This window comes from Coregonus lavaretus, assembly GCF_964263955.1.
Source record: "Coregonus lavaretus genome assembly, chromosome: 37".
Classification (NCBI taxonomy): domain Eukaryota; kingdom Metazoa; phylum Chordata; class Actinopteri; order Salmoniformes; family Salmonidae; genus Coregonus; species Coregonus lavaretus.
The window spans coordinates 9,002,514-9,021,949 of NC_140024.1; the positions used below are offsets into that span (position 1 = coordinate 9,002,514).

Consider the following 19,436-nt stretch of genomic DNA (forward strand, 5'->3'; position numbering starts at 1 on the left):
TACAGGTAATGAGTGGAGAACAGGAGGGCTTCTTTAAGAAAAACTAACAGGTCTGTGAGAGACGGAATTCTTACTGGTTGGTAGGTGATCAAATACTTATGTCATGCAATAAAATGCAAATTAATTACTTTAAAATCATACAATGTGATTTTCTGGATTTTTGTTTTAGATTCCGTCTCTCACAGTTGAAGTGTACCTATGATAAAAATTACAGACCTCTACATGCTTTGTAAGTAGGAAAACCTACAAAATCGGCAGTGTATCAAATACTTGTTCTCCCCACTGTATATACACTACCAGTCAAAGTTTGAGAATACCTACTCATTCAAGGGTTTTCATTGTTTTTGCTATTTTCTACATTGTAGAATAATAGTGAAGACATCAAAACTATGAAATAACACATGGAATCATGTAGTAACCAAAAAAGTGTTAAACAAATCAAAAAGTATTTTATTTTTGAGATTCTTCAAATAGCCATCCTTTGCCTAGATGACAGCTTTGCACACTCTTGGCATTCTCTCAACCAGCTTCACCTGGAATGCTTTTCAAACAGTCTCGAAGGAGTTCCCACATATACTGAGCACTTGTTGGCTGCTTTTCCTTCACTCTGCGGTCCGACTCATCCCAAACCATATCAATTGGGTTGAGGCCAGGTCATCTGATGCAGCACTCCATCACTCTCCTTCCTGGTAAAATAGCCCTTACACAGCCTGGATGTGTGTTGGGTCATTGTCCTGTTGAAAAACAAATGATAGTCCCACTAAGCCCAAACCAGATGGGCTGGCGTATCGCTGCAGAATGCTGTGGTAGCCATGCTGGTTAAGTGGGCCTTGAATTCTAAATAAATCACAGACAGTGTCACCAGCAAAGCACCCCTACACCATAACACCTCCTCCCCATGCTTTACGGTGGGAAATACACATGCGGAGATCATCCGTTCACGCACACCGCGTCTCACAAAGCCACGGCGGTTGGAACCAAAAAGGTCACATTTCCACCGGTCTAATGTCCATTGCTCGTTTTTCTTGGCCCAAGCAAGTCTCTTCTTCTTATTGATGTCCTTTAGTAGTGGTTTCTTTGCAGCTATTCGATCATGAAGGACTGATTCACACAGTCTCCTCTGAACAGTTGATGTTGAGGTGTGTCTGTTACTTGAACTCTGTGAAGCATTTATTTGGGTTGCAATTTCTGATGCTGGTAACTCTAATGAACCTATCCTCTGCAGCAGAGGTAACTCTGGGTCTTCCATTCCTGTGGCGGTCCTCATGAGAGCCAGTTTCATCATACCGCTTGATGGTTTTTGCGACTGCACTTGAAGAAACTTTCAAAGTTCTTGTAATTTTCCCTATTGACTGACCTTCATTTCTTAAAATAATGATGGACTGTTGTTTCTCTTTGCTTATTTGAGCTGTTCTTGACATAATATGTACTTTTACCAAATAGGGCTATCTTCTGTATACCCCCCCTACCTTGTCACAACACAACTGATAGGCTCAAACGCATTAAGAAGGAAACAAATTCCAGAAATTAACTTTTATCAAGGCACACCTGTTAATTGAAATGCATTCCAGGGGAAGAGAATGCCAAGGGTGTGCAAAGGATGGCTATTTGAATAATCTCAAATATAAAATATATTTTGATTTGTTTAACACTTTCTTGGTTACTACATGATTCCATATGTGTTATATCATATTTTTGATGTCTTCACTATTATTCTATAATGTAAAACATTTAAAAAAATTAAGAAAAACCCTTGAATGAGTAGGTGTGTCCAAACTTTTGACTGGTACTGTATATACACTCATATTGGCTGTACAGTTTTACTGATCCAGTTGTCTGCGATAGAAAATAAATGTTAAGGCAATATACCCAATATAGACATACCATCACCCCAAACGTCTTGACCTGAAATAGCCAGTTTGTTGTTCTATAGCATTGGTACTGCTAGATACAAGGTCATGGATATTGCAAATATCTGCTGATATTGTTTCCTTATGTTGTGCCAATATTATTAACTTACGGCCAACTATGATGATGTTACAGTTATAAGTATTACGCTGGTCAGCTTCCAAGGTTGTAAAGTTTAGATACTGTACGTATCCAATTTAGAGTGTTTTTGGCAATGCTCCCCAAGTAAATGGACAGTCTTAGAATATGACTGTCCAGCACATGTATTACAGAAATGAAATGTTTGAATATCTTCAAGTTCAGCAAACTTCTTTGTACTCAGGTGCAAAGTGAACTGTCAGGACTTAAGACTTGGGGTAATTTACATTGACGAAAGGGCTCAAAGAGCGAAGAGGTTTTAAGAAACTGTGATGCAAACTTACATTTGCTGTATTTACGGGTATCTTTTCAATTAAACCAGAAAGTGTGTGCACCCCAGATCCCATCATTCTTACGGTCACTGATACGGGTTCTCGCAGAGAAAAGCCACTGCATCCAAAGTAGCCAGATTGTTTTCAAGCAGCTCACTGCAGCAGTGACAGCAGTGCACGGTCCAAACTGCAGGACATCCAGGTTCAGCCGTGCTATCCGCCAACAGAGGTGCTAATTAATGCTAATTACACGAGTGGGTCAATTACACACTCCACAGTGCATGATCTGTGTTACGGCATTACCAATCACCACAACCCTGCTCCTAAAAATAGATTCAATCAAAACATTCAAAATAAATAATACATTAAATGAGACTGTGACCAAAGGTAAAATACTCTTAAGCATATAATGAATGGCACAATTATAATGTGTTCAATTTAAACTTAGTCTTGGCATTTGAAGATGTGTACATAGCCACCATCTACTACAGACAGTATTTTTTTTATGTTTGAGACATGTTGATATACAGTAATCATTAATTGGCTAAACATGAAACCACATTACCACTCTGGCCTAGGTGTCAGCTGTGACTACACTGACTATGAATGAGCCTTTTCAAATCTTGCAATAACATCCGTCCTGTGATTGGATCTGTGCCCACATCCGGTGAAATCTGGTCACAGTAGGCAGGATCTAGTAATACCACCTTCCCGAGTTGAGCTAGGAGGCATTCTGGTCATTATACTGCCAAGTGTAAAGAAACCAGGGAAAAACAGAATGGTAGTGATGGTAGTGATAATATCAGTGGTCTATGGACAATACATGTGGTCTATGGACAGTCAGACAGAAGTGTCATGACAAGGGTCATGATAGACAGATGGATTGGGATATTTAAAAATGCAAAACACACTATCTAAGTGCAGTCCAACATATTCTTACATATGCATGTGCTGATGTTTTTGTGATGGAGGCAGCACTTTAGACAACATAATTCCAGTTGCCCCACACCATCAGGAGCCACCAGACAGTATTTAAACTCAGTAGAGAACATGTACAAGGTTGTCACCAGAGGGGCACTTCCGTTACGTGACAAAAGTGGGAAGATAATTAGATTTGCTGTTTAGTTAAACAGTCTCTGTCAGACCTGCAGACAAAACACAACTGTGACTGCAGGAACTGTGACTGCAAATGAGCCAGTTGGTCTGTCGGGGTCACACAGGTTGGATTCACTTTTCTACGGAGTACGTCAATTTTTTTTTTTAAACGAATCAAGGAGTAAAACCTCGCTCTAAATATACTGAACAAAAATATAAACACAACATGCAACATTTTCAACAATTTTACTGAGTTACAGTTCATATAAGGAAATCAGTCAATTGAAATAAATTCATTAGACCCTAATCTATGGATTTCACATGACTGGGCAGGGGCGCAGCCATGGGTGGGCCTGGGAGGGCATAGGCCCACCCACTGGGGAGCCAGGACTTGCCAATCATAATGAGTTTTTCCCCACAAAAGGGCTTTATTAGACAGAAATACTCCTCAGTTTCATCAGCTGTCCGGGTGGCTGGTCTCAGAGGATCCTGCAGGTGAAGAAGCCGGATGTGAAGGTCCTGGGCTGGTGAGGTTACACGTGATCTGCGGTTGTGAAGCCGGTTGGACATTCTGCCAAATTCTCTATAATGACCTTAAAAGCGGCTTATGGTCGATAAATGAACATTCAATTATCTGGCAAAAGTTCTGGTGGACGTTCCTGAAGTCAGCATGCTAATTGCATGCTCTCTCAAAATAATTGTGTTGTGTGACAAAACTGCACATTTTAGAGTGGTCTTTCATGGTCCCCAGCATAAGGTGCACCTGTGTAATGATCATGTTGTTTAATCAGCTTTTTGATATGCCACACCTGTCCGGTGGATGGATTATCTTGGCAAAGGATAAATGCTCACTAACAGGGATGTAAACAAATTTGTGCATACAATTCTAGAGAAATAAGCTTTTTGTGTGTATGGGAAATTTCTGGGATCTTTCATTTCAGCTCATGAAACATGGTACCAACACTTTACATGTTGCATTTATATTTTTGTTCAGTATAATTTGCAGTAAAGTAAACTAGTATTGCAGTATTTAGGTGGGATGAGTTAGCTTCATATGACTATATTTTATGGTGATTTACTACAGCATATCCACATATCTAACTGCCTATGAAGTATATGGGATTCAAATAAACAAAGACATAAATAAATGATCCCCCCACTCTCTTTCTGTGTAACACAATATAAATTAATTCAAGCACAGTCAGTAATTGACAAGATCAAGTTATTTTGTTATTCATAAAGAGTCGTTACAATATCAGATAAAATTGAACTCTAATCTTTCAGCAGGATTAACCACGAGAGAAGATGATTTTCTTTTTAAGAAAATGTGAGTAAAAAAGGAAAAATTGCAATGCCTCTAAGCCTCTCTTTTGTTTGATAACACAATGCGGGACAGACTATTATTACTATATAACACAGAGCCATACAATGGAATTCAATTGAATTAATATATTCAAGGCCTATTCATTCCATGAGAAACCTTTTTATAAGAGTAGGTAACTTTCCAAGATGGAATGTTGTTGGGTTTACTTTCTTTGAAGAGAAATTAGAGGTGAGAGGGTATACATAAAGAACATCTGTTCAATCTAATTGAAAAACATATGTGTTTAACAGACTTCACAATATTTATTTGCAGGTTGACAGGCTTTGGCAGATATCAAATTGAAGAAAATGGTCTAATGGCATTGCATGTCCACAAAAATAGCTTTTTGAGACTGTTATTTTCATTTAAAATAAAAATGAATACATATTCAATTAACCGAAATGAGACACATGAAGAGGGGCACTTACTCATAAAAGGAAATAAGTTCAGTGACCAAGTGAGCTCACGCTAAACTTTTTCCACCCTCTGTCACTGATGGTAACAACCTTGCATACCTGCATAGTCCTCTACACATTGTAATGGGACATGAGCCATTTTGTTCTTTGTAAATAGTTGAGAACATGTTGTACATAAATCCATTAGTCGCTTTTCTACGTTATGCCCTTGAAATGGAATACAATATCTCAAGCCCTTGGAGGGATCTTTGTTATGGACAGTTTCTTGTTGTTCAGAGCTGAGCTACCCAGTCTGATCAAACAAAAGCTGTGAAGTTTACTTTTGCTTCTGCTGAGAACAGACAAGTATAAGTCCCCCACATTCAATACACAAGCAATTTAGACAATGTATGTGATGTGTAAAGTTAAATCGAATTAATTCCATAATGTTAAACTGATAATGTATTTCTTTAAGACAATATAGGTTGAGAACAATCCCAGCATCTTATGTGGATAAAGGCATGCCTTCATCACCACAGTACTTTTTCAAGAAAAGAAAAGCTACTAGGAGCAAAAAATGATAAGCAGTTGACATTTCCTGTTTTTTTCTGCCTGCCATTTAACATTTAGGTTCACAGTCAGTGATCTTGATTGTAACATACTTTTTACTTTACTGGCTCAAATGTCAATGTTTTTTTTTGCTTTCCATGCCAACAAAAAATACAGAATTCTTGAGGAAATACAGTCAGGCCCAAAATGATTGGCACCCTTGATAAAGATAAGCAAAAAAGCATAAAATAAATAATACAAATATTGATCTATATTGTATGCAATTTCTTTTTTTATTATTTTTTTATTTTAGAATAATACAGTTGCTCAGAGAAAGAGATTCCGCATGCACGGCCAAAAAACTATATTTTCATGTCATCCAACAAATGTAAACGCCTGGAGATTGCTAAATGGCATTGGCACTTAGACTGGAACCTGTGCTATGGTCAGATGACATGAAAATAGAGCTCTTTGGCCATGCACACCAGTGGTGGGTTTGGCATCGAAAGAAAGATGCATATGAAGAAAATAACCTCATACCTACTGTAAAATATGATGGTGGATCTTTGATGTTATGGGGCTATTTTACTTCCACTGCTCCTGGGGCCCTTGTTAAGGCCAACGGCATCATGAACTTTACCCAGTACCAGGACATTTTAGGCAATATCCTGGTTGCCTCTCCAGGAGGCGGAAACTTGGCCGCAAGTGAATCTTCCAGCAAGACAATAACCCTAAGCACACATCATATTTCCACAAAGAAATGGTTAATTGACCACAAAATCAACATTTTGCAATGGCCATCTCAGTCTCCGGACTTGAACCCAATTAAAAACCTGTGGCTGTCCATTCCATAAGCGCAGACAAAGGATATCAATGATCTGGACAGATTATGTATAGAGGAATGGTCTAAGACCCCTCCCAATGTGTTCTCCAAGCTCATTCAACATTTTAGAAAGAGCCTCAGTGCCATTATCCTCTCAAGGTGAGGTATTTAAAGGTAAAACAAAATCTCTTTCCCTGAGCAACTGTATTAGTATATAAAATAAAATGAAATGAAAATCAAATTTTCTAAAACAAATAGCATACAATATAGCTCAGTATTTGTATTATTTATTTTATACAATCTTTTTTGCTTATCTACGGAAGCCCTGAAGCTAATTATTAATTTTTTAAGCTACTTAGTCATTCAAACAAGATACTAAGTCATTCGAGATACTAAATTCATCCTTCCAAGGGTCGCATTTTCAATCCCAGTGGAAGACACTTGTTTTTTATGTTTTTGTTTTAACCCTATCCCAAACCTTAACTCTTACATTAACCATTCAGAATGAATGCCTAAACTTAACAGTGTAGTTGTTTTTGTTTTAACCCTATCCAAAACTTTAAACCTTAACTTAAGCATTCAGAATTAATGAAAGATGATGCTGAGCAGGAAGAGGAACCCATGGTATCAAAAATACTTAGAAATGTGATGTTTGGAGCAACTTCAAAACATTTGGAGAAAAGTGGATAAACTTCAGAATCTGAAGTCAAATTGGGGAAAAAAGTGAGATCTTGTTTGCACACTTACATGCTGTGGCATTCAAAGAACTGTCAATGAATAATCATATCAATGGATGGAATCAGTGAATTAATGGCTGCAGCAATGGTCTGACAAGCACAACTGCATAACAAATGAGTCCTAACTAGACAATAACAACTAAGTCGTTCAAATGAGATACTAACTTGTTTGAACAAGATACTAAGGGCTTCAGGGCTTCCGTACTCATCTTTATCAAGGGTGCCAATAATTTTGGGCCTGACTGTAGGTTTTAAAACCAGTCAGTGCATCAACTGCCAAATACATTCTTCCTAATTACAAGATATGTGACATGTTGACATTTTGATATTTGTACTTCCTGATGCACAATGATGTACATAGATAATTCAAGTAGGAACTGTGCAAAGCTCTCTTATTCAAACCATCTTAGCTGCTAAAGAAAGCCAAACCCATTCAGCAATATTTATAAAAATATATTTCACAAAGTAGGAAACAATACAGGGTATCTTAGATTACATTACAGGGAGTAAATAATTAAACATACACATTTATAAGCATTAAAGCACAGTAGAAAATATGATCTGCATGTAAGACTATTTCATATATATCGTTAAGTCTACTGAGAACTGCCATATACTGTATCAGTACAAATTGAGTATGCACGCAGCTGTAGCGCCATTTTAGATTCTCATGTGCAAGAGCTAACGTGCATAGACAAAACCTACCACCTCAATGAAAGCTAAGGATATTAGCAGTAACTCTATGTACATGTCTATTTTGTCTAATATCATACAGTGTAGCACAATATGCAAGAGTCTGTATTTTATTTTTATGGGTTTATGTTACCAGTGATTCCTAAATGAAATAGAAAATTGAGGGGTCGAATATTCACATCAATTAAATTATCCCAGCTATTGTGCTTAAATGGTCACTGGTAACTCTGTATACAGAATAAAGCTAAACAGTATACATTAATTGTGTGTGTAAAAATTCCCTTTCCATCCAATCTTTTACTATACAGTAATTCCTGTTCTCTGTATACTATATTAATAGAAATATCCAAACAACAAGTTCAGCTGTGATGAAATAGCTTCAGCGGTGGAAAGAACAGTTGAGAAAAGGGATCATTCTAATCTCGCACTCACTTATAACCTGTAGCACAGAAAAAAACGCAAATAAGAACAGATATATAAAAAACTAATCATACAACGATAATGAGGAATCAACACGATTATTTTCAAAAAACATTTGAATACAATTGTATTTAATGCTTGCTTCTGTAAAAAGAAGGCCTCAAAGTTTCTACATTTCTCTTTTTTTGTCTTTCGCTTTAGTCTTTTTTAGGCTAATAATATTTGCAAACCACACTTGGAGGGTGTAAATACAAATAGTTGTACAAAGCAAGCCGTCTGGCTCAGACAGTTTATAAATGTGGCCACCTGGTATCAAATGATATCTCAACAAATCCATTTTAAAGCCAATATTGTAGTGGTTCTCATTTTTGCTTTTTCAAATCATACATACATTCAACATTGTAATGTAGACCAAATATTGCTTTTTCTTTTAGTTTCCTATTTTATCTCTGATTATCTGGGTGGTGGGTAGAGATCTGAGACGAGGGCCACTCAGTAGTACCATTGTTCTGTGGTTGAACCTCCACGTTCTCCAAGAAGGCTGTAGAACGTCATACAATCCCTTTCTCTTCTTTCATCAGGCAACTACCAAGAATCCAGGTCTTTATGCTTCTGGCAGTCACAGCGAATGACAAATACCCAAAATACTGCTAGACACTCCACGACGGAATCTAAGTTACACTCCACAAGAATCATAGACTTCCTAATATAGACATTGTTAAGTTTGGCTCAACAATACAAAGCGCTTGATGTGATAGATGATGAACGCTATACTTCACTCTAAGAGTACAAAAGGTGGCCCCCTTTTGTAAACAGCTGTTTCTAAAAGCCGGCAAACCCTAGCATAATACACAAGTATGTGGACAAAATCAATGGGTCTCTGCTGATCAAAGGTCAAGTCTCCTTATCACTTTCACCCACTGAGTAGAGCTCCCCAAGTCTTCTGAAACGCGGACCCCACTCTCTGAGGTAGTCATAGTTCTGGTCTGAGTCTGAGGACGCAGTCTCGAGGGAGCTCAGAGACCCAGCAATTGAGCCCCGGCCCTCATAGCCATAGATCTGAATGGAGTCGTAGGGAGGGGCTGTGGGGTCGTTGTCCGCCTCGTGGAGTCTGACGTTGATGAACTCATCCACGTCCACACCGTTAGGCCCACCACTCTGCCTTGGCATGAACTGCAGGTCTGGCTTGATATCCTTGCGGGGCAGGTAGCCATTGATACCATCAGGGTTCTGCAGTGTGGCAATGTCGAAGGCCTCAGTGTCTTCTTCTCCACCCCCCTCATCGTCATAGCGGATTATGTTCTCCCTCACATCTTCGTCATCTTTGATGATAAGTGGCTTGTTCTTGTGTCTTCTCAGCGTCACAAACAGCACCACTATAACTGCCGAACAAGAGGACATGTCAAAGTCATGTGCTCACAAAGACAATGTTTGTAGAAGTTTACCAATGTTACATGTCTGTATTTTTCCGATGTAATCAAATTGCATTAAATATCAGTATTATCTTACCTAAAAGTAGTATTATGCAGGCCAGAATGGCAATCAAAGCTCCCATGCTGAGGCCAATGGGTAGGACATAGGCCTCCACGTTGCATGACTGGACTATTCCCTCCCTGCTGCATCCGCACACCCGGATGGTCAACGTGTTAGTGCTGCTCATTGGAGGACTTCCATTGTCAGTCACAATTATGGGCAGGAAATACATCTCCTGTTTCTGGCGCCGGAAGGTGTCATGCTTGGCTAAAACACTGATGGAGTTGTCTGTGGGGAGAGAAAGTAGCTGTAAAAAAAACATGTAGCAAACAAGCTTCTGTTGAGTAAGAGCATGTTTATTTGTAGAGTGACAAACCAAAATGTTTTGCAATCCAGTTTTAAAAAAATTGGGGGGGGCAATTCCAAATGAGGGTGAGGTGATGACACTAGAAAAACAGCAGTTGCATTGCCCTGCCAAGTGGCTTGTGGTCTCACATTTATATTCTGTTGATTGCTTTCAGTCACCTTCCTCCTCACCATATTCCAATAGCAGAACTCTGTAAGAGATTGAACCCTATTTTGTCATACCCTTACTAAGATGGGGAAATGAAGAGACGTGAGTGCGACACTGACTTAGAAGATGGTACAAGGCAACTCGGAGAGGTGCCAGGGGCTCTTTGATGACACTTCTGTGAGCTCTGTGTTCATTATCCAGCTAAGCATATCCACTCACCCACATATTGTCAAACACTCTTATTCCTGTAAGAGTCTACTCAAGCTGGTGTAACAGAAAACATGTTTATGATAGTCTCACCCTTACAGAAAAGCCACATGATTTCACATGTGGGAAATCACATGATTTCACATGAAATTTCACATTTGAAATAATGTGAAAACGTGTTTTTGGAACACATTTTACATGTGATCACGTTTCAACATTTGTAGTTTGATGTTATCACATGTTGCTTTACATGTTGTCACATGTTATCACATTAACTTCACATGAGATGACATGTAATCACATGAAAACGTGTTTTTGGAACACTTCACGTGTTCACATGTGAAAATAATGTGCTTTTTCCATTAGGGCAGTTCAATTGTCTACCCTCTCTCTGAGCATGTGTGGCAGAGAGACGTGAAACATTAGCAATAAAGCCTAAAGGAAACATGTTGTCCATCACATTGTAGCAACTTCATCCCAAAAGTGTCTCCATCATAAAAATAAATTAAAAAAATCCAGTATACAGTACGTCAGTATACACTGAGTGTACAAAACATGAAGAGCACCCCCTTTTTCCCTCAGAACAGCCTAAATTTCTCGGGGTATGGACTACAAGGTGTCAAAAACCTTCCACAGGGATGCTGGCCCATGTTGACTCCAATGCTTCCCACAGTCGTGTCAAGTTGGCTGGATCTCCTTTGGGTGGTGGGCCATTCATGATACACACGGGAAACTGTTGAGCATGAAATACCCAACAGCGCAGCAGTTCTTGACACACTCAAACCGGTGCACCTGGTACCTACTACCATACCCCCCTTTCAAAGGCACTTCAATCTTTTGTCTTGCCCATTCACCATCTGAATGGCACACAGACACCATCCATGTCTCAATTGTCTCAAGGCTTTAAAAAATAAATCCTTCTCTAACCTGTCTCCTCCCCTTCATCTACACTGATTGAAGTGGATTTAACAGGTGACATCAATAAGGGACCATAGCTTTCACCTAGATTCACCTGGTCAGTCTATGTCATGTTTTGTACAATCAGTGTCTGTCTCTGTTGGTAGAGCATGGCACTTGCAACGCCAGGGTTGTGGGTTCGATTCCCACAGGAGACCAGTACAAAAAATATACAAATGTATGCACTCACTACTGTAAGTCGCTTTGGATAAGACTGTCTGGTAAAATGCTAGTTCCTATCAATACAGCAGTATTACATTTATCACAATCCAATTTTTGCTGAGAAAATGTGAACATCAAAATGTAAAAACCTGTCTCTACTGTTAGTGATAAGGTTATATTTGTATTAGTCTCTGGGCAGTTGAATGAATATCTTAATGATATCTACATGTGAAAATATTGCTTCAATGTTGCCTGTGGTTTCTTCTTTACAAATTCCTCTAGATTCAGCAACTTATCAGATTTTTCTCTTAATACACCTGTTTCCATGGTGGCAGGTTTCCATTTAGATAAAGAGGCTGGTGCATTTAATGTCCAGATTTTATATTTTCCTTTTACTAACAACTAGACACAGCAGTTCCTCTTGCCTGCAGCCTTCGCATCAAAACAGACGGACAGAACCAGATGAAGATTCTTCGCCCCAAGCTCTTTGAAAACATTACGCAACAACATCAGGATGAGAGTGGGCTCTTCAGTGAGAGTAATGGAAAAGAGCAGGTGATGGGGAGAAAGGAGACCAGAAAGCCAGCTAAACCAATCAACGTATTTAGCAAACAAATGTAGTGCCATCTGCCATGCGGCAACAGCTCTCAGGAAGTCACCCTACATTGAGCTGCAAGACTACCCGCAGACGATTTGGATTCAACTAATATACTTTCTTTTAAAATGCACTGGGGAGTAAAGAGTATCTGATGACCAGGCTATTGGGCATCTGCTAACTACTGGGTACGGTAATCCAACCAGATTTAATCTTCGACTAATATGTTAATATGCTAATATATTATAATATATTTGACTTTAATATATTCGATTGGACTAATAGGTTGCAGGATAGAAGACATGTTTTGTCATTCTCTCTCTCATGTTCTGTCCTTACCTCCATTGTTTTTTATGGTGAAATTAGGATTGTTTAACATCTCTGGGATGAGGCGGTATTCAAAGTAGTGTCCCTGTATTGGGTCATCCTTGTCGACAGCACTGACCGTCTGTATCACCTGTGGAAAAACAGACAGAAAGAGAGGAGCCCAATGCCATTAGAGAGATAGGTCATCCATTACTTTGTTTTTGCCATCACAAAAAGCCTGACCGTGACATTGGCTGAGAGAAAATGAAAAATATCCTCCATTCATTCCAGAAATTTGAGATTGTTATCAATGTGGTGCTGTCTCATCTGGCACACTTTTGGTTTCTGGGTACATCTATTTATCTGCTATCATAGTTCTTATCAAGCTGTATGTCTGTGACTGATTAGAAATGAGAATTCAGCTATCTTGGTCATTGGTCTTTTTTTATTTATTACTGTAGTCGTCTGAATGAATACGATTGATGTGAAGGAAAATGCAAAGCATTTGTCCAGAATTTTGGCTAGAGATCCATTGTGCCATCTGGAGGAGGACATGAAAGACAACTCTGAATTATGATTCACTCTGATCAATTCCGACTGCTTTCATTGTCCCTCAGTCTCTGTGTGTTGTGTCAGGGGAGGAGTGTCTCAGAGAAAGGCCACACTCCTGCCTCTGTACTTTCCCAGTGAAATAAATAGGCTATAATTCACCATGGCTGATCATTACTGAGGAGATACAGGGGAAGACGACAATGGCAGCCTTGATGAATGCCCCCTACCTGGCCAGGTTTGCCATTTTCACAGAGGAAAGACTCGTATTCCGTCGCAAACTCTGGGGCGTTGTCATTGATGTCCAGCACTCGGATGGCCACGATAGCCCGTGATATCTGGCTGTGGTTTCCTGATAAACAAAACCAAAAAACAGACAATGAATACAATAACATTGGATACTGTACAGCGGGAAATTAAATCCCAGGTAAATTCCATGACCCAGATTTTTTTTTCTTCTGTTATTTTCTTTAATTCCCTAGTCTGATAGAAAGACAGATGAGAAGCCACATCAATCTGAGTTTTAGCTGATATCAAGAATGCAAAACAGGATTGGTGAGGAAAAAAATCACATTCAAAGTGCTTTTGAAATCCCCTGAACACGCTCATGTTTTATGCATGAAGGTTAAAAAATTCATATTAGTGAATCAACGGTAGCAGAAGTCTAAAAAGATAATAAAGGGCAATTTAATTAGATTCCATTTTTATTGTGATTATTCATCGCACGTAATTGACAGTCCCTTTTGAGGTAAATAATTGTATTTAAGAAGTGTTGCAACCACTAACTTGTATCTATTAATTTGGTCCATAGAGAAAATGGATGTTGCCACCTTTCCTCTGTTTGTATGTTTTTGAGACCATACAGATAGCTAACATTCAAAACAATGATGTACATGATCCATGTTGTCACATAGAAAACAGAAAAACAGAAAATGGTTTTGATATATGGTTGTGATATAAGGTTGTGATATAAGCACCCCTTAGCTCACTCACATAACACTGCAGCAAGTGGAGGATTTTACACTTAAGAATGCTTCAGGACAAAATACCCAGAGGTGAGCATAAGAGAGGAGAGAAAGAGTGGGAAACAGAGACAAACTAAAATAGACAGTTTGCTAGAAGGTGATAGATGGACAGAGTGGGAAAAAGAGAAGTGTCCACATTTTCCTTGTGCTCTGTTGAAGTGACTTTCACTCCACCGCAGCAAGCATTGCAATCTGATTAGTCAGATGTCAACTGGTGCAAGCAGCAGAACGCGACACCGTTTGGGTGGCAAATGGCAATGGAATTGGACTGGGAACACAATTCTTCCTCTTCACGCCAGAGAGGATTCCTGTTTGGCTCCAATCCACAAAGAATAGTAAACAGACACATTTATTTTGGTAAATTTCTATTAAGTGTGTTCAGTGATGCTGCTGTCTTGAGTCACAGTCACTTTAGCAAAAGTCATTACATTTACGTCATTTAGCAGACACTCTTATCCAGAGCGACTTACAGTTTGTGCATACATTATTATTTTCATACTGGCCCCCAGTGGGAAACGAACCCACAACCCTGGCATTGCAAACGCCATGCTCTATCAACTGAGCTACCTCCCTGCCTGCCATTCCCTCCCCTACCCTGGACCAATTGTGCGCCGCCCCATTGGTCTCCCGGTTGCGGCCGGCTACAGCAGAGCCTGGATTCGAACCAGAATCTCTAGTAGCACAGCTTGCACTGCGATGCAGTGCCTTAGACCACTGCGCCACTCGGGAGGCCATGAAAGGCACAGTGAAATGTGTAGCACCCGACATGACAAAGCTAACATGAATATCAACAGAGACACATTGCATTTACAATAACATGCCATGAATGTATGCTCTATAGCATAGCTTTGATATAAAAAAGCATTTTTTAAATGTATTTTTATTGTTGTGACAATTAGTGTTTCCCTTTGATTAAGAAAGGGAGAGAAAGTTACAAGTATTGTACATTTCTCATGCAATAGCTTCAAGGTGTACATTAAGTTTTATAGCAACATACAGTCCCCCTGAAACAATCTGTATGCAAATAAAGGTTCACATATGGTTTGAGTTGTTTGTAGTTCTGCCTCGAAGATGTTGTATAGTCAGTCAGTTTCCTGGATCACAGATGTTCCTGTATCTGTAATGGAAGCTGGCATTGGTGCATACACCGTTGGTGTTTGTATTTACAACTGTTTATTTGATATGTCTTAATGTACTTGCACTTCCACAAATTGACTACTGAGCTATTTAATTCAATCAAAATTCTGCAGTTTAACATATTTTCCGCCCCTGTGAATTCAAACACTAATTATTTGTACCACACTCTACGGCCATTAACATGAGATAGGTTACAAGTGCGAGACTATTTTATAGAGGATTATGAAGGCCAGTCACTCCTTTGTTGGAGGCAGCAATGAAGTTGTTCAAACTGTGTTAGTAAACAGATCTGAATGTTCACAAGCAGCTGTCTTCCCCCTGAGTCTACACTCATCCTTCATCATTGGATTGATTTGAAAAGGAAATTGCGTTTAGTTAATTATGTAGTAGACCACAAACAGTGCAACAATTTCTATTGGAAATGTTACTTACTGATTTCAGTGGCTGTTACTGTGATGTTGTGCCACATATCTGTCTCTCGGTCCAGCGGTTTGGCCAAAGTTATCTTCCCATCATCTACGTTAATATTGAACTGCCTCTCCAGATCGGTGTGGCGATCAATAAAGTACCTAAAAAAATAGAGAAAATCATCAGAAGTTCTACATGCAGCACATAACTAACCGTTCTCAACAATCCCTTGGGTGCACCGACCAATGGAGCCGTATCCATCAAGAGGTTCCTGTGGATTAATATATGTGAAAAGCAGTAGGAAGTCAATAATTATCATATAATGATGAATTACAGGCCTCAGATTAGCAGGAGAGGACATTAAAGCACAATACAGTTTAGCAGGTTCTTTAAAAACTAAAGTGGACGTGAGTCATGTTTAGTCTCCAAACAGTGGCTCCTTAATGTCCCCCTCCCTACAAATAGGTAATTAGTGAAGTCTGCAGGGCCCAGCAGCATCAACACTATCATCCTCCTTTACATTCTCTCATTCCATTCCTTGTGACTTTACCTTGACCTCGTTTGAAAAAATCACAGGGGTCAAACTAAGGAGGGGTGAGAAAGTCACAAGGTAGAAGGGATCCAATGTAAAGTTGCGTTTAAATTCAAATCCACATCGACCATCCTCGTTTACTCTGATGTCCCTGTACTGTGAATTGAAGCAAGACAGAAGTAGCATTTCAAGGGCAATAACCTTATATATAATTCAACAACCTCCCCAATAGCAACAACATGATGACACATTGACCATGAAAGCCTCTTAAGCTAATATTTATGTGGATTTCCAAAATCATTGTAACTGTAGAACTGTCTTTGTCACAATGCATTGTGTGGTGCCAATCCCTCAAACGCTTTCAGAAAGGACAACACTTGGCATGTGAAAAACATGTTATTGACGTGAAAAGTGTGTTATTTTGAATGTTTATTTGAATGCATACATTCAATATTTCAATGCACTCAATGGCACACATGGCATGTGAAAAACATGTTATCAACAAATGTGAATTGCCCTTAATTAAGGCTGCCAGTCAGAAACATCAAAGTCACCAAGAGCAACAAGGTCTTTAAGGTATTTTGACAATATTTGAATGCACTCAGTGTCACACAGAACATACATGGATATTCCTTTAAACTATATGCCCCTCCCTCTCTCAAAGCAAGTCAAAATGTTTGCCAATGCCTTGATTTTTCACCAATCCAATTCCCCAATGTTCTTTTCAACCCTCCTCCACCCACCCACCCTCCCAACCCCATCTCCCTTCACACATGACCTTGGGTCTCATCCTATTTCACTGTGGAACCGCTCATCCCTATCAGCACAGACCCATGTATTTTCTGCATGAGAAATAGGGGAGAAAAAAACAACAATGACAAAATAACAATAGTGAAAACAAAGAGCTTACAGGAAATGAAATAAATAAGCCATTGCCCTAGATTCCAACTGTGGGAGACGTATTGAGCCATGACATTTCCATTTTTTTGATGAAATGGTGTAAATCCTCAGACGACGGGCAGGAGGTCCAGGAGGACTCCACTACAGACGCAGAGCACTTTCAAGACAGGCCGACAGCCCAAACCACCTGGGAGAAGTCTCCAGGAGACGGAGTGGATTCCAGTCAGGCTTTGACAGCTTCACGTGGAGGGAGACCGACCCTGAAATGTTCTGCCACGTGTCAATCAAGCTGACAATGTGATGTGAAAAGAATTAAAGCAAATACAATTATCAGATGTTCTACGCAAGAGATGGGTGCTGACTGTCAAAGGTGTGAGGATGTGTTTGGGACCAGACCATTGAATATGAATAATTCAATGCCGGGAAAGGACGATACAAATTAGCACCTCATACTTTCCGCTCTTTCAATACATGACTCAAATTACATTGGGCAGCCATCCCCTAAACACGTTTTTCTAATTCGATCATATGACATTTATAACTTTTACAAACTGTCTTAATATCATTTTAGGTCTGAACACTTTCTAAGCTAAATTTACTAAGCTGTTATCTGGGTCACAAACAGGGATGTTAGAAGTGATAGTTAAAATGTGTTGGTTGTAAACCATGAAGCCAGTAATATGAGTGTGAGACAGAGAACAAATGCATTCATGACATTTCTGTCTTATATAAGGTCAGTAATTCTATTGGGAGGATCACAGATGTAGAACTAATTTTGCTGTCCTCCCTCCGCATGCTAACCAGCTCTTTGTAAGGACACATGTATTCCTGTTTTCCCTGAACATGTCCTGAACCTGTTTTCTACAAGAAAGTATACTTGACATTACATTTACATTCATTTTACATCATCTCTTTTACATGACTCCTTGTATTAACATTTGCAACATGTCAGCTGTCAAGGTAAGTAAATGATGTAGCGGGGACTGAAGAACGGCAGACAAGCTTACACAGTCACCTGACAGACCTGGCTCTCATTACCCATAACCTTTGTAGTCATATGATCCTCTTCTAAACCCTCACCAGGTGCAGTGCTGTGTGCATGTCCCACTCAACTCCATCAATGTTTCTCTACATGGAGTTTTGGGCAACTTCCTAGGTTAGCCATAAATTATTATTAAAAGGCATCATTAATACCAGGTACTGTAATGAGACCCTTGATTGGCTCTTACTCTAGCCTTCAAAGCAATACTGTCCATGTAACACCCAAAGTCTTGAGCATAATGATGATTCAAGAATAAAATCATATTCACAGAGTATGGGAGGACGCTGACGGAATTGTGTTGCATTTTATGAAGTCCACCTGAAACCTTGGTTGAATGCATAAAGTATAGCCTGAGGGTTGAGGTCTAAGTGAGGAACCAGCCTTAAGCCCTTGAGTCATCCTGGTCAGACTGAGAGACAGTGAGTCATTTCGGTGTGATGGTGTTTACTCACAACCTGGACTCAGGGCTAGACGTAACATAGTAAACGTAGATCTGTCTCCCTCCATTTAGTATGATATGTTACATTTCAGATGGTATGTATACATTTGTGGATGTCCATCATCCATTTCATATGATAGATTCCAAATTACAATTTGTATGACATGTTACGAACACATTATGATATGTTACCAATTCTAATTTGTTGTGGCTAACGTTTGCTAGGTGGCTAGGTCATTAACGCTAACGTTATCTTGGAGGCTAATGTTAGCTAGGCTAGGGGTTGGGGTTAAGATTAGGGTTAAAGATAGAAATTAGGTTAAAGGGTTAAGGTTATGATTAGGGGAAGGGTTAGCTAACATGCTAGTAGTTGCAAAGTAGCTAAAAAGTAGTAAGTAGTTGCAAAGTTGCTAAATAGCTAAAATGGTAAAGTTGTCCGGGATGAGATTCAAACACGCAACCTTAAGGTTGCTAGACGTTCGCATTTACCTGGTTACGTCTAGTCTTTGAGACCAGGCTGTTACACAGGCTGATAATCCTAACAATGTTCAGCCTATTACCTCTGCGATCATCACAACACAGCTTATTATCACTCCATAGAGATGCACTCTATCCAAAAGCATTGTATGTCAAGGATAACGTTTGTCTAGGCATCCTCTGCCTGGTGGCACCTTACAATGAGAATGTAACACTTTGTGGCAACCTACAAAGACAATATGCTAATTACAACATGATAAAAACAAGATGACACTTCCATTGGTTGTCACTTCATTGGTTCTCTGAGAGACATACTATGA

General features: G+C 39.4%; 1 protein-coding gene across 1 annotated transcript in view; it reads right to left on the reverse strand.

Annotated features, from left to right (window-relative positions):
• Positions 1–9,287: 9,287 nt before the first annotated feature.
• LOC311111189 (cadherin-8-like) overlaps positions 9,288–19,436 on the reverse strand; it is a gene marked incomplete at both ends in the record, with an annotated part of 72,116 nt that continues 61,967 nt past the window's right edge. Inside the window, 5 exons of the mRNA XM_084153885.1 lie at positions 9,288–9,775; positions 9,903–10,154; positions 12,641–12,758; positions 13,387–13,508; positions 15,751–15,887. Coding sequence (XP_084010011.1) covers positions 9,288–9,775; positions 9,903–10,154; positions 12,641–12,758; positions 13,387–13,508; positions 15,751–15,887 — 1,117 coding nt within the window. The remainder of the gene's footprint in view (positions 9,776–9,902; positions 10,155–12,640; positions 12,759–13,386; positions 13,509–15,750; positions 15,888–19,436) is intronic.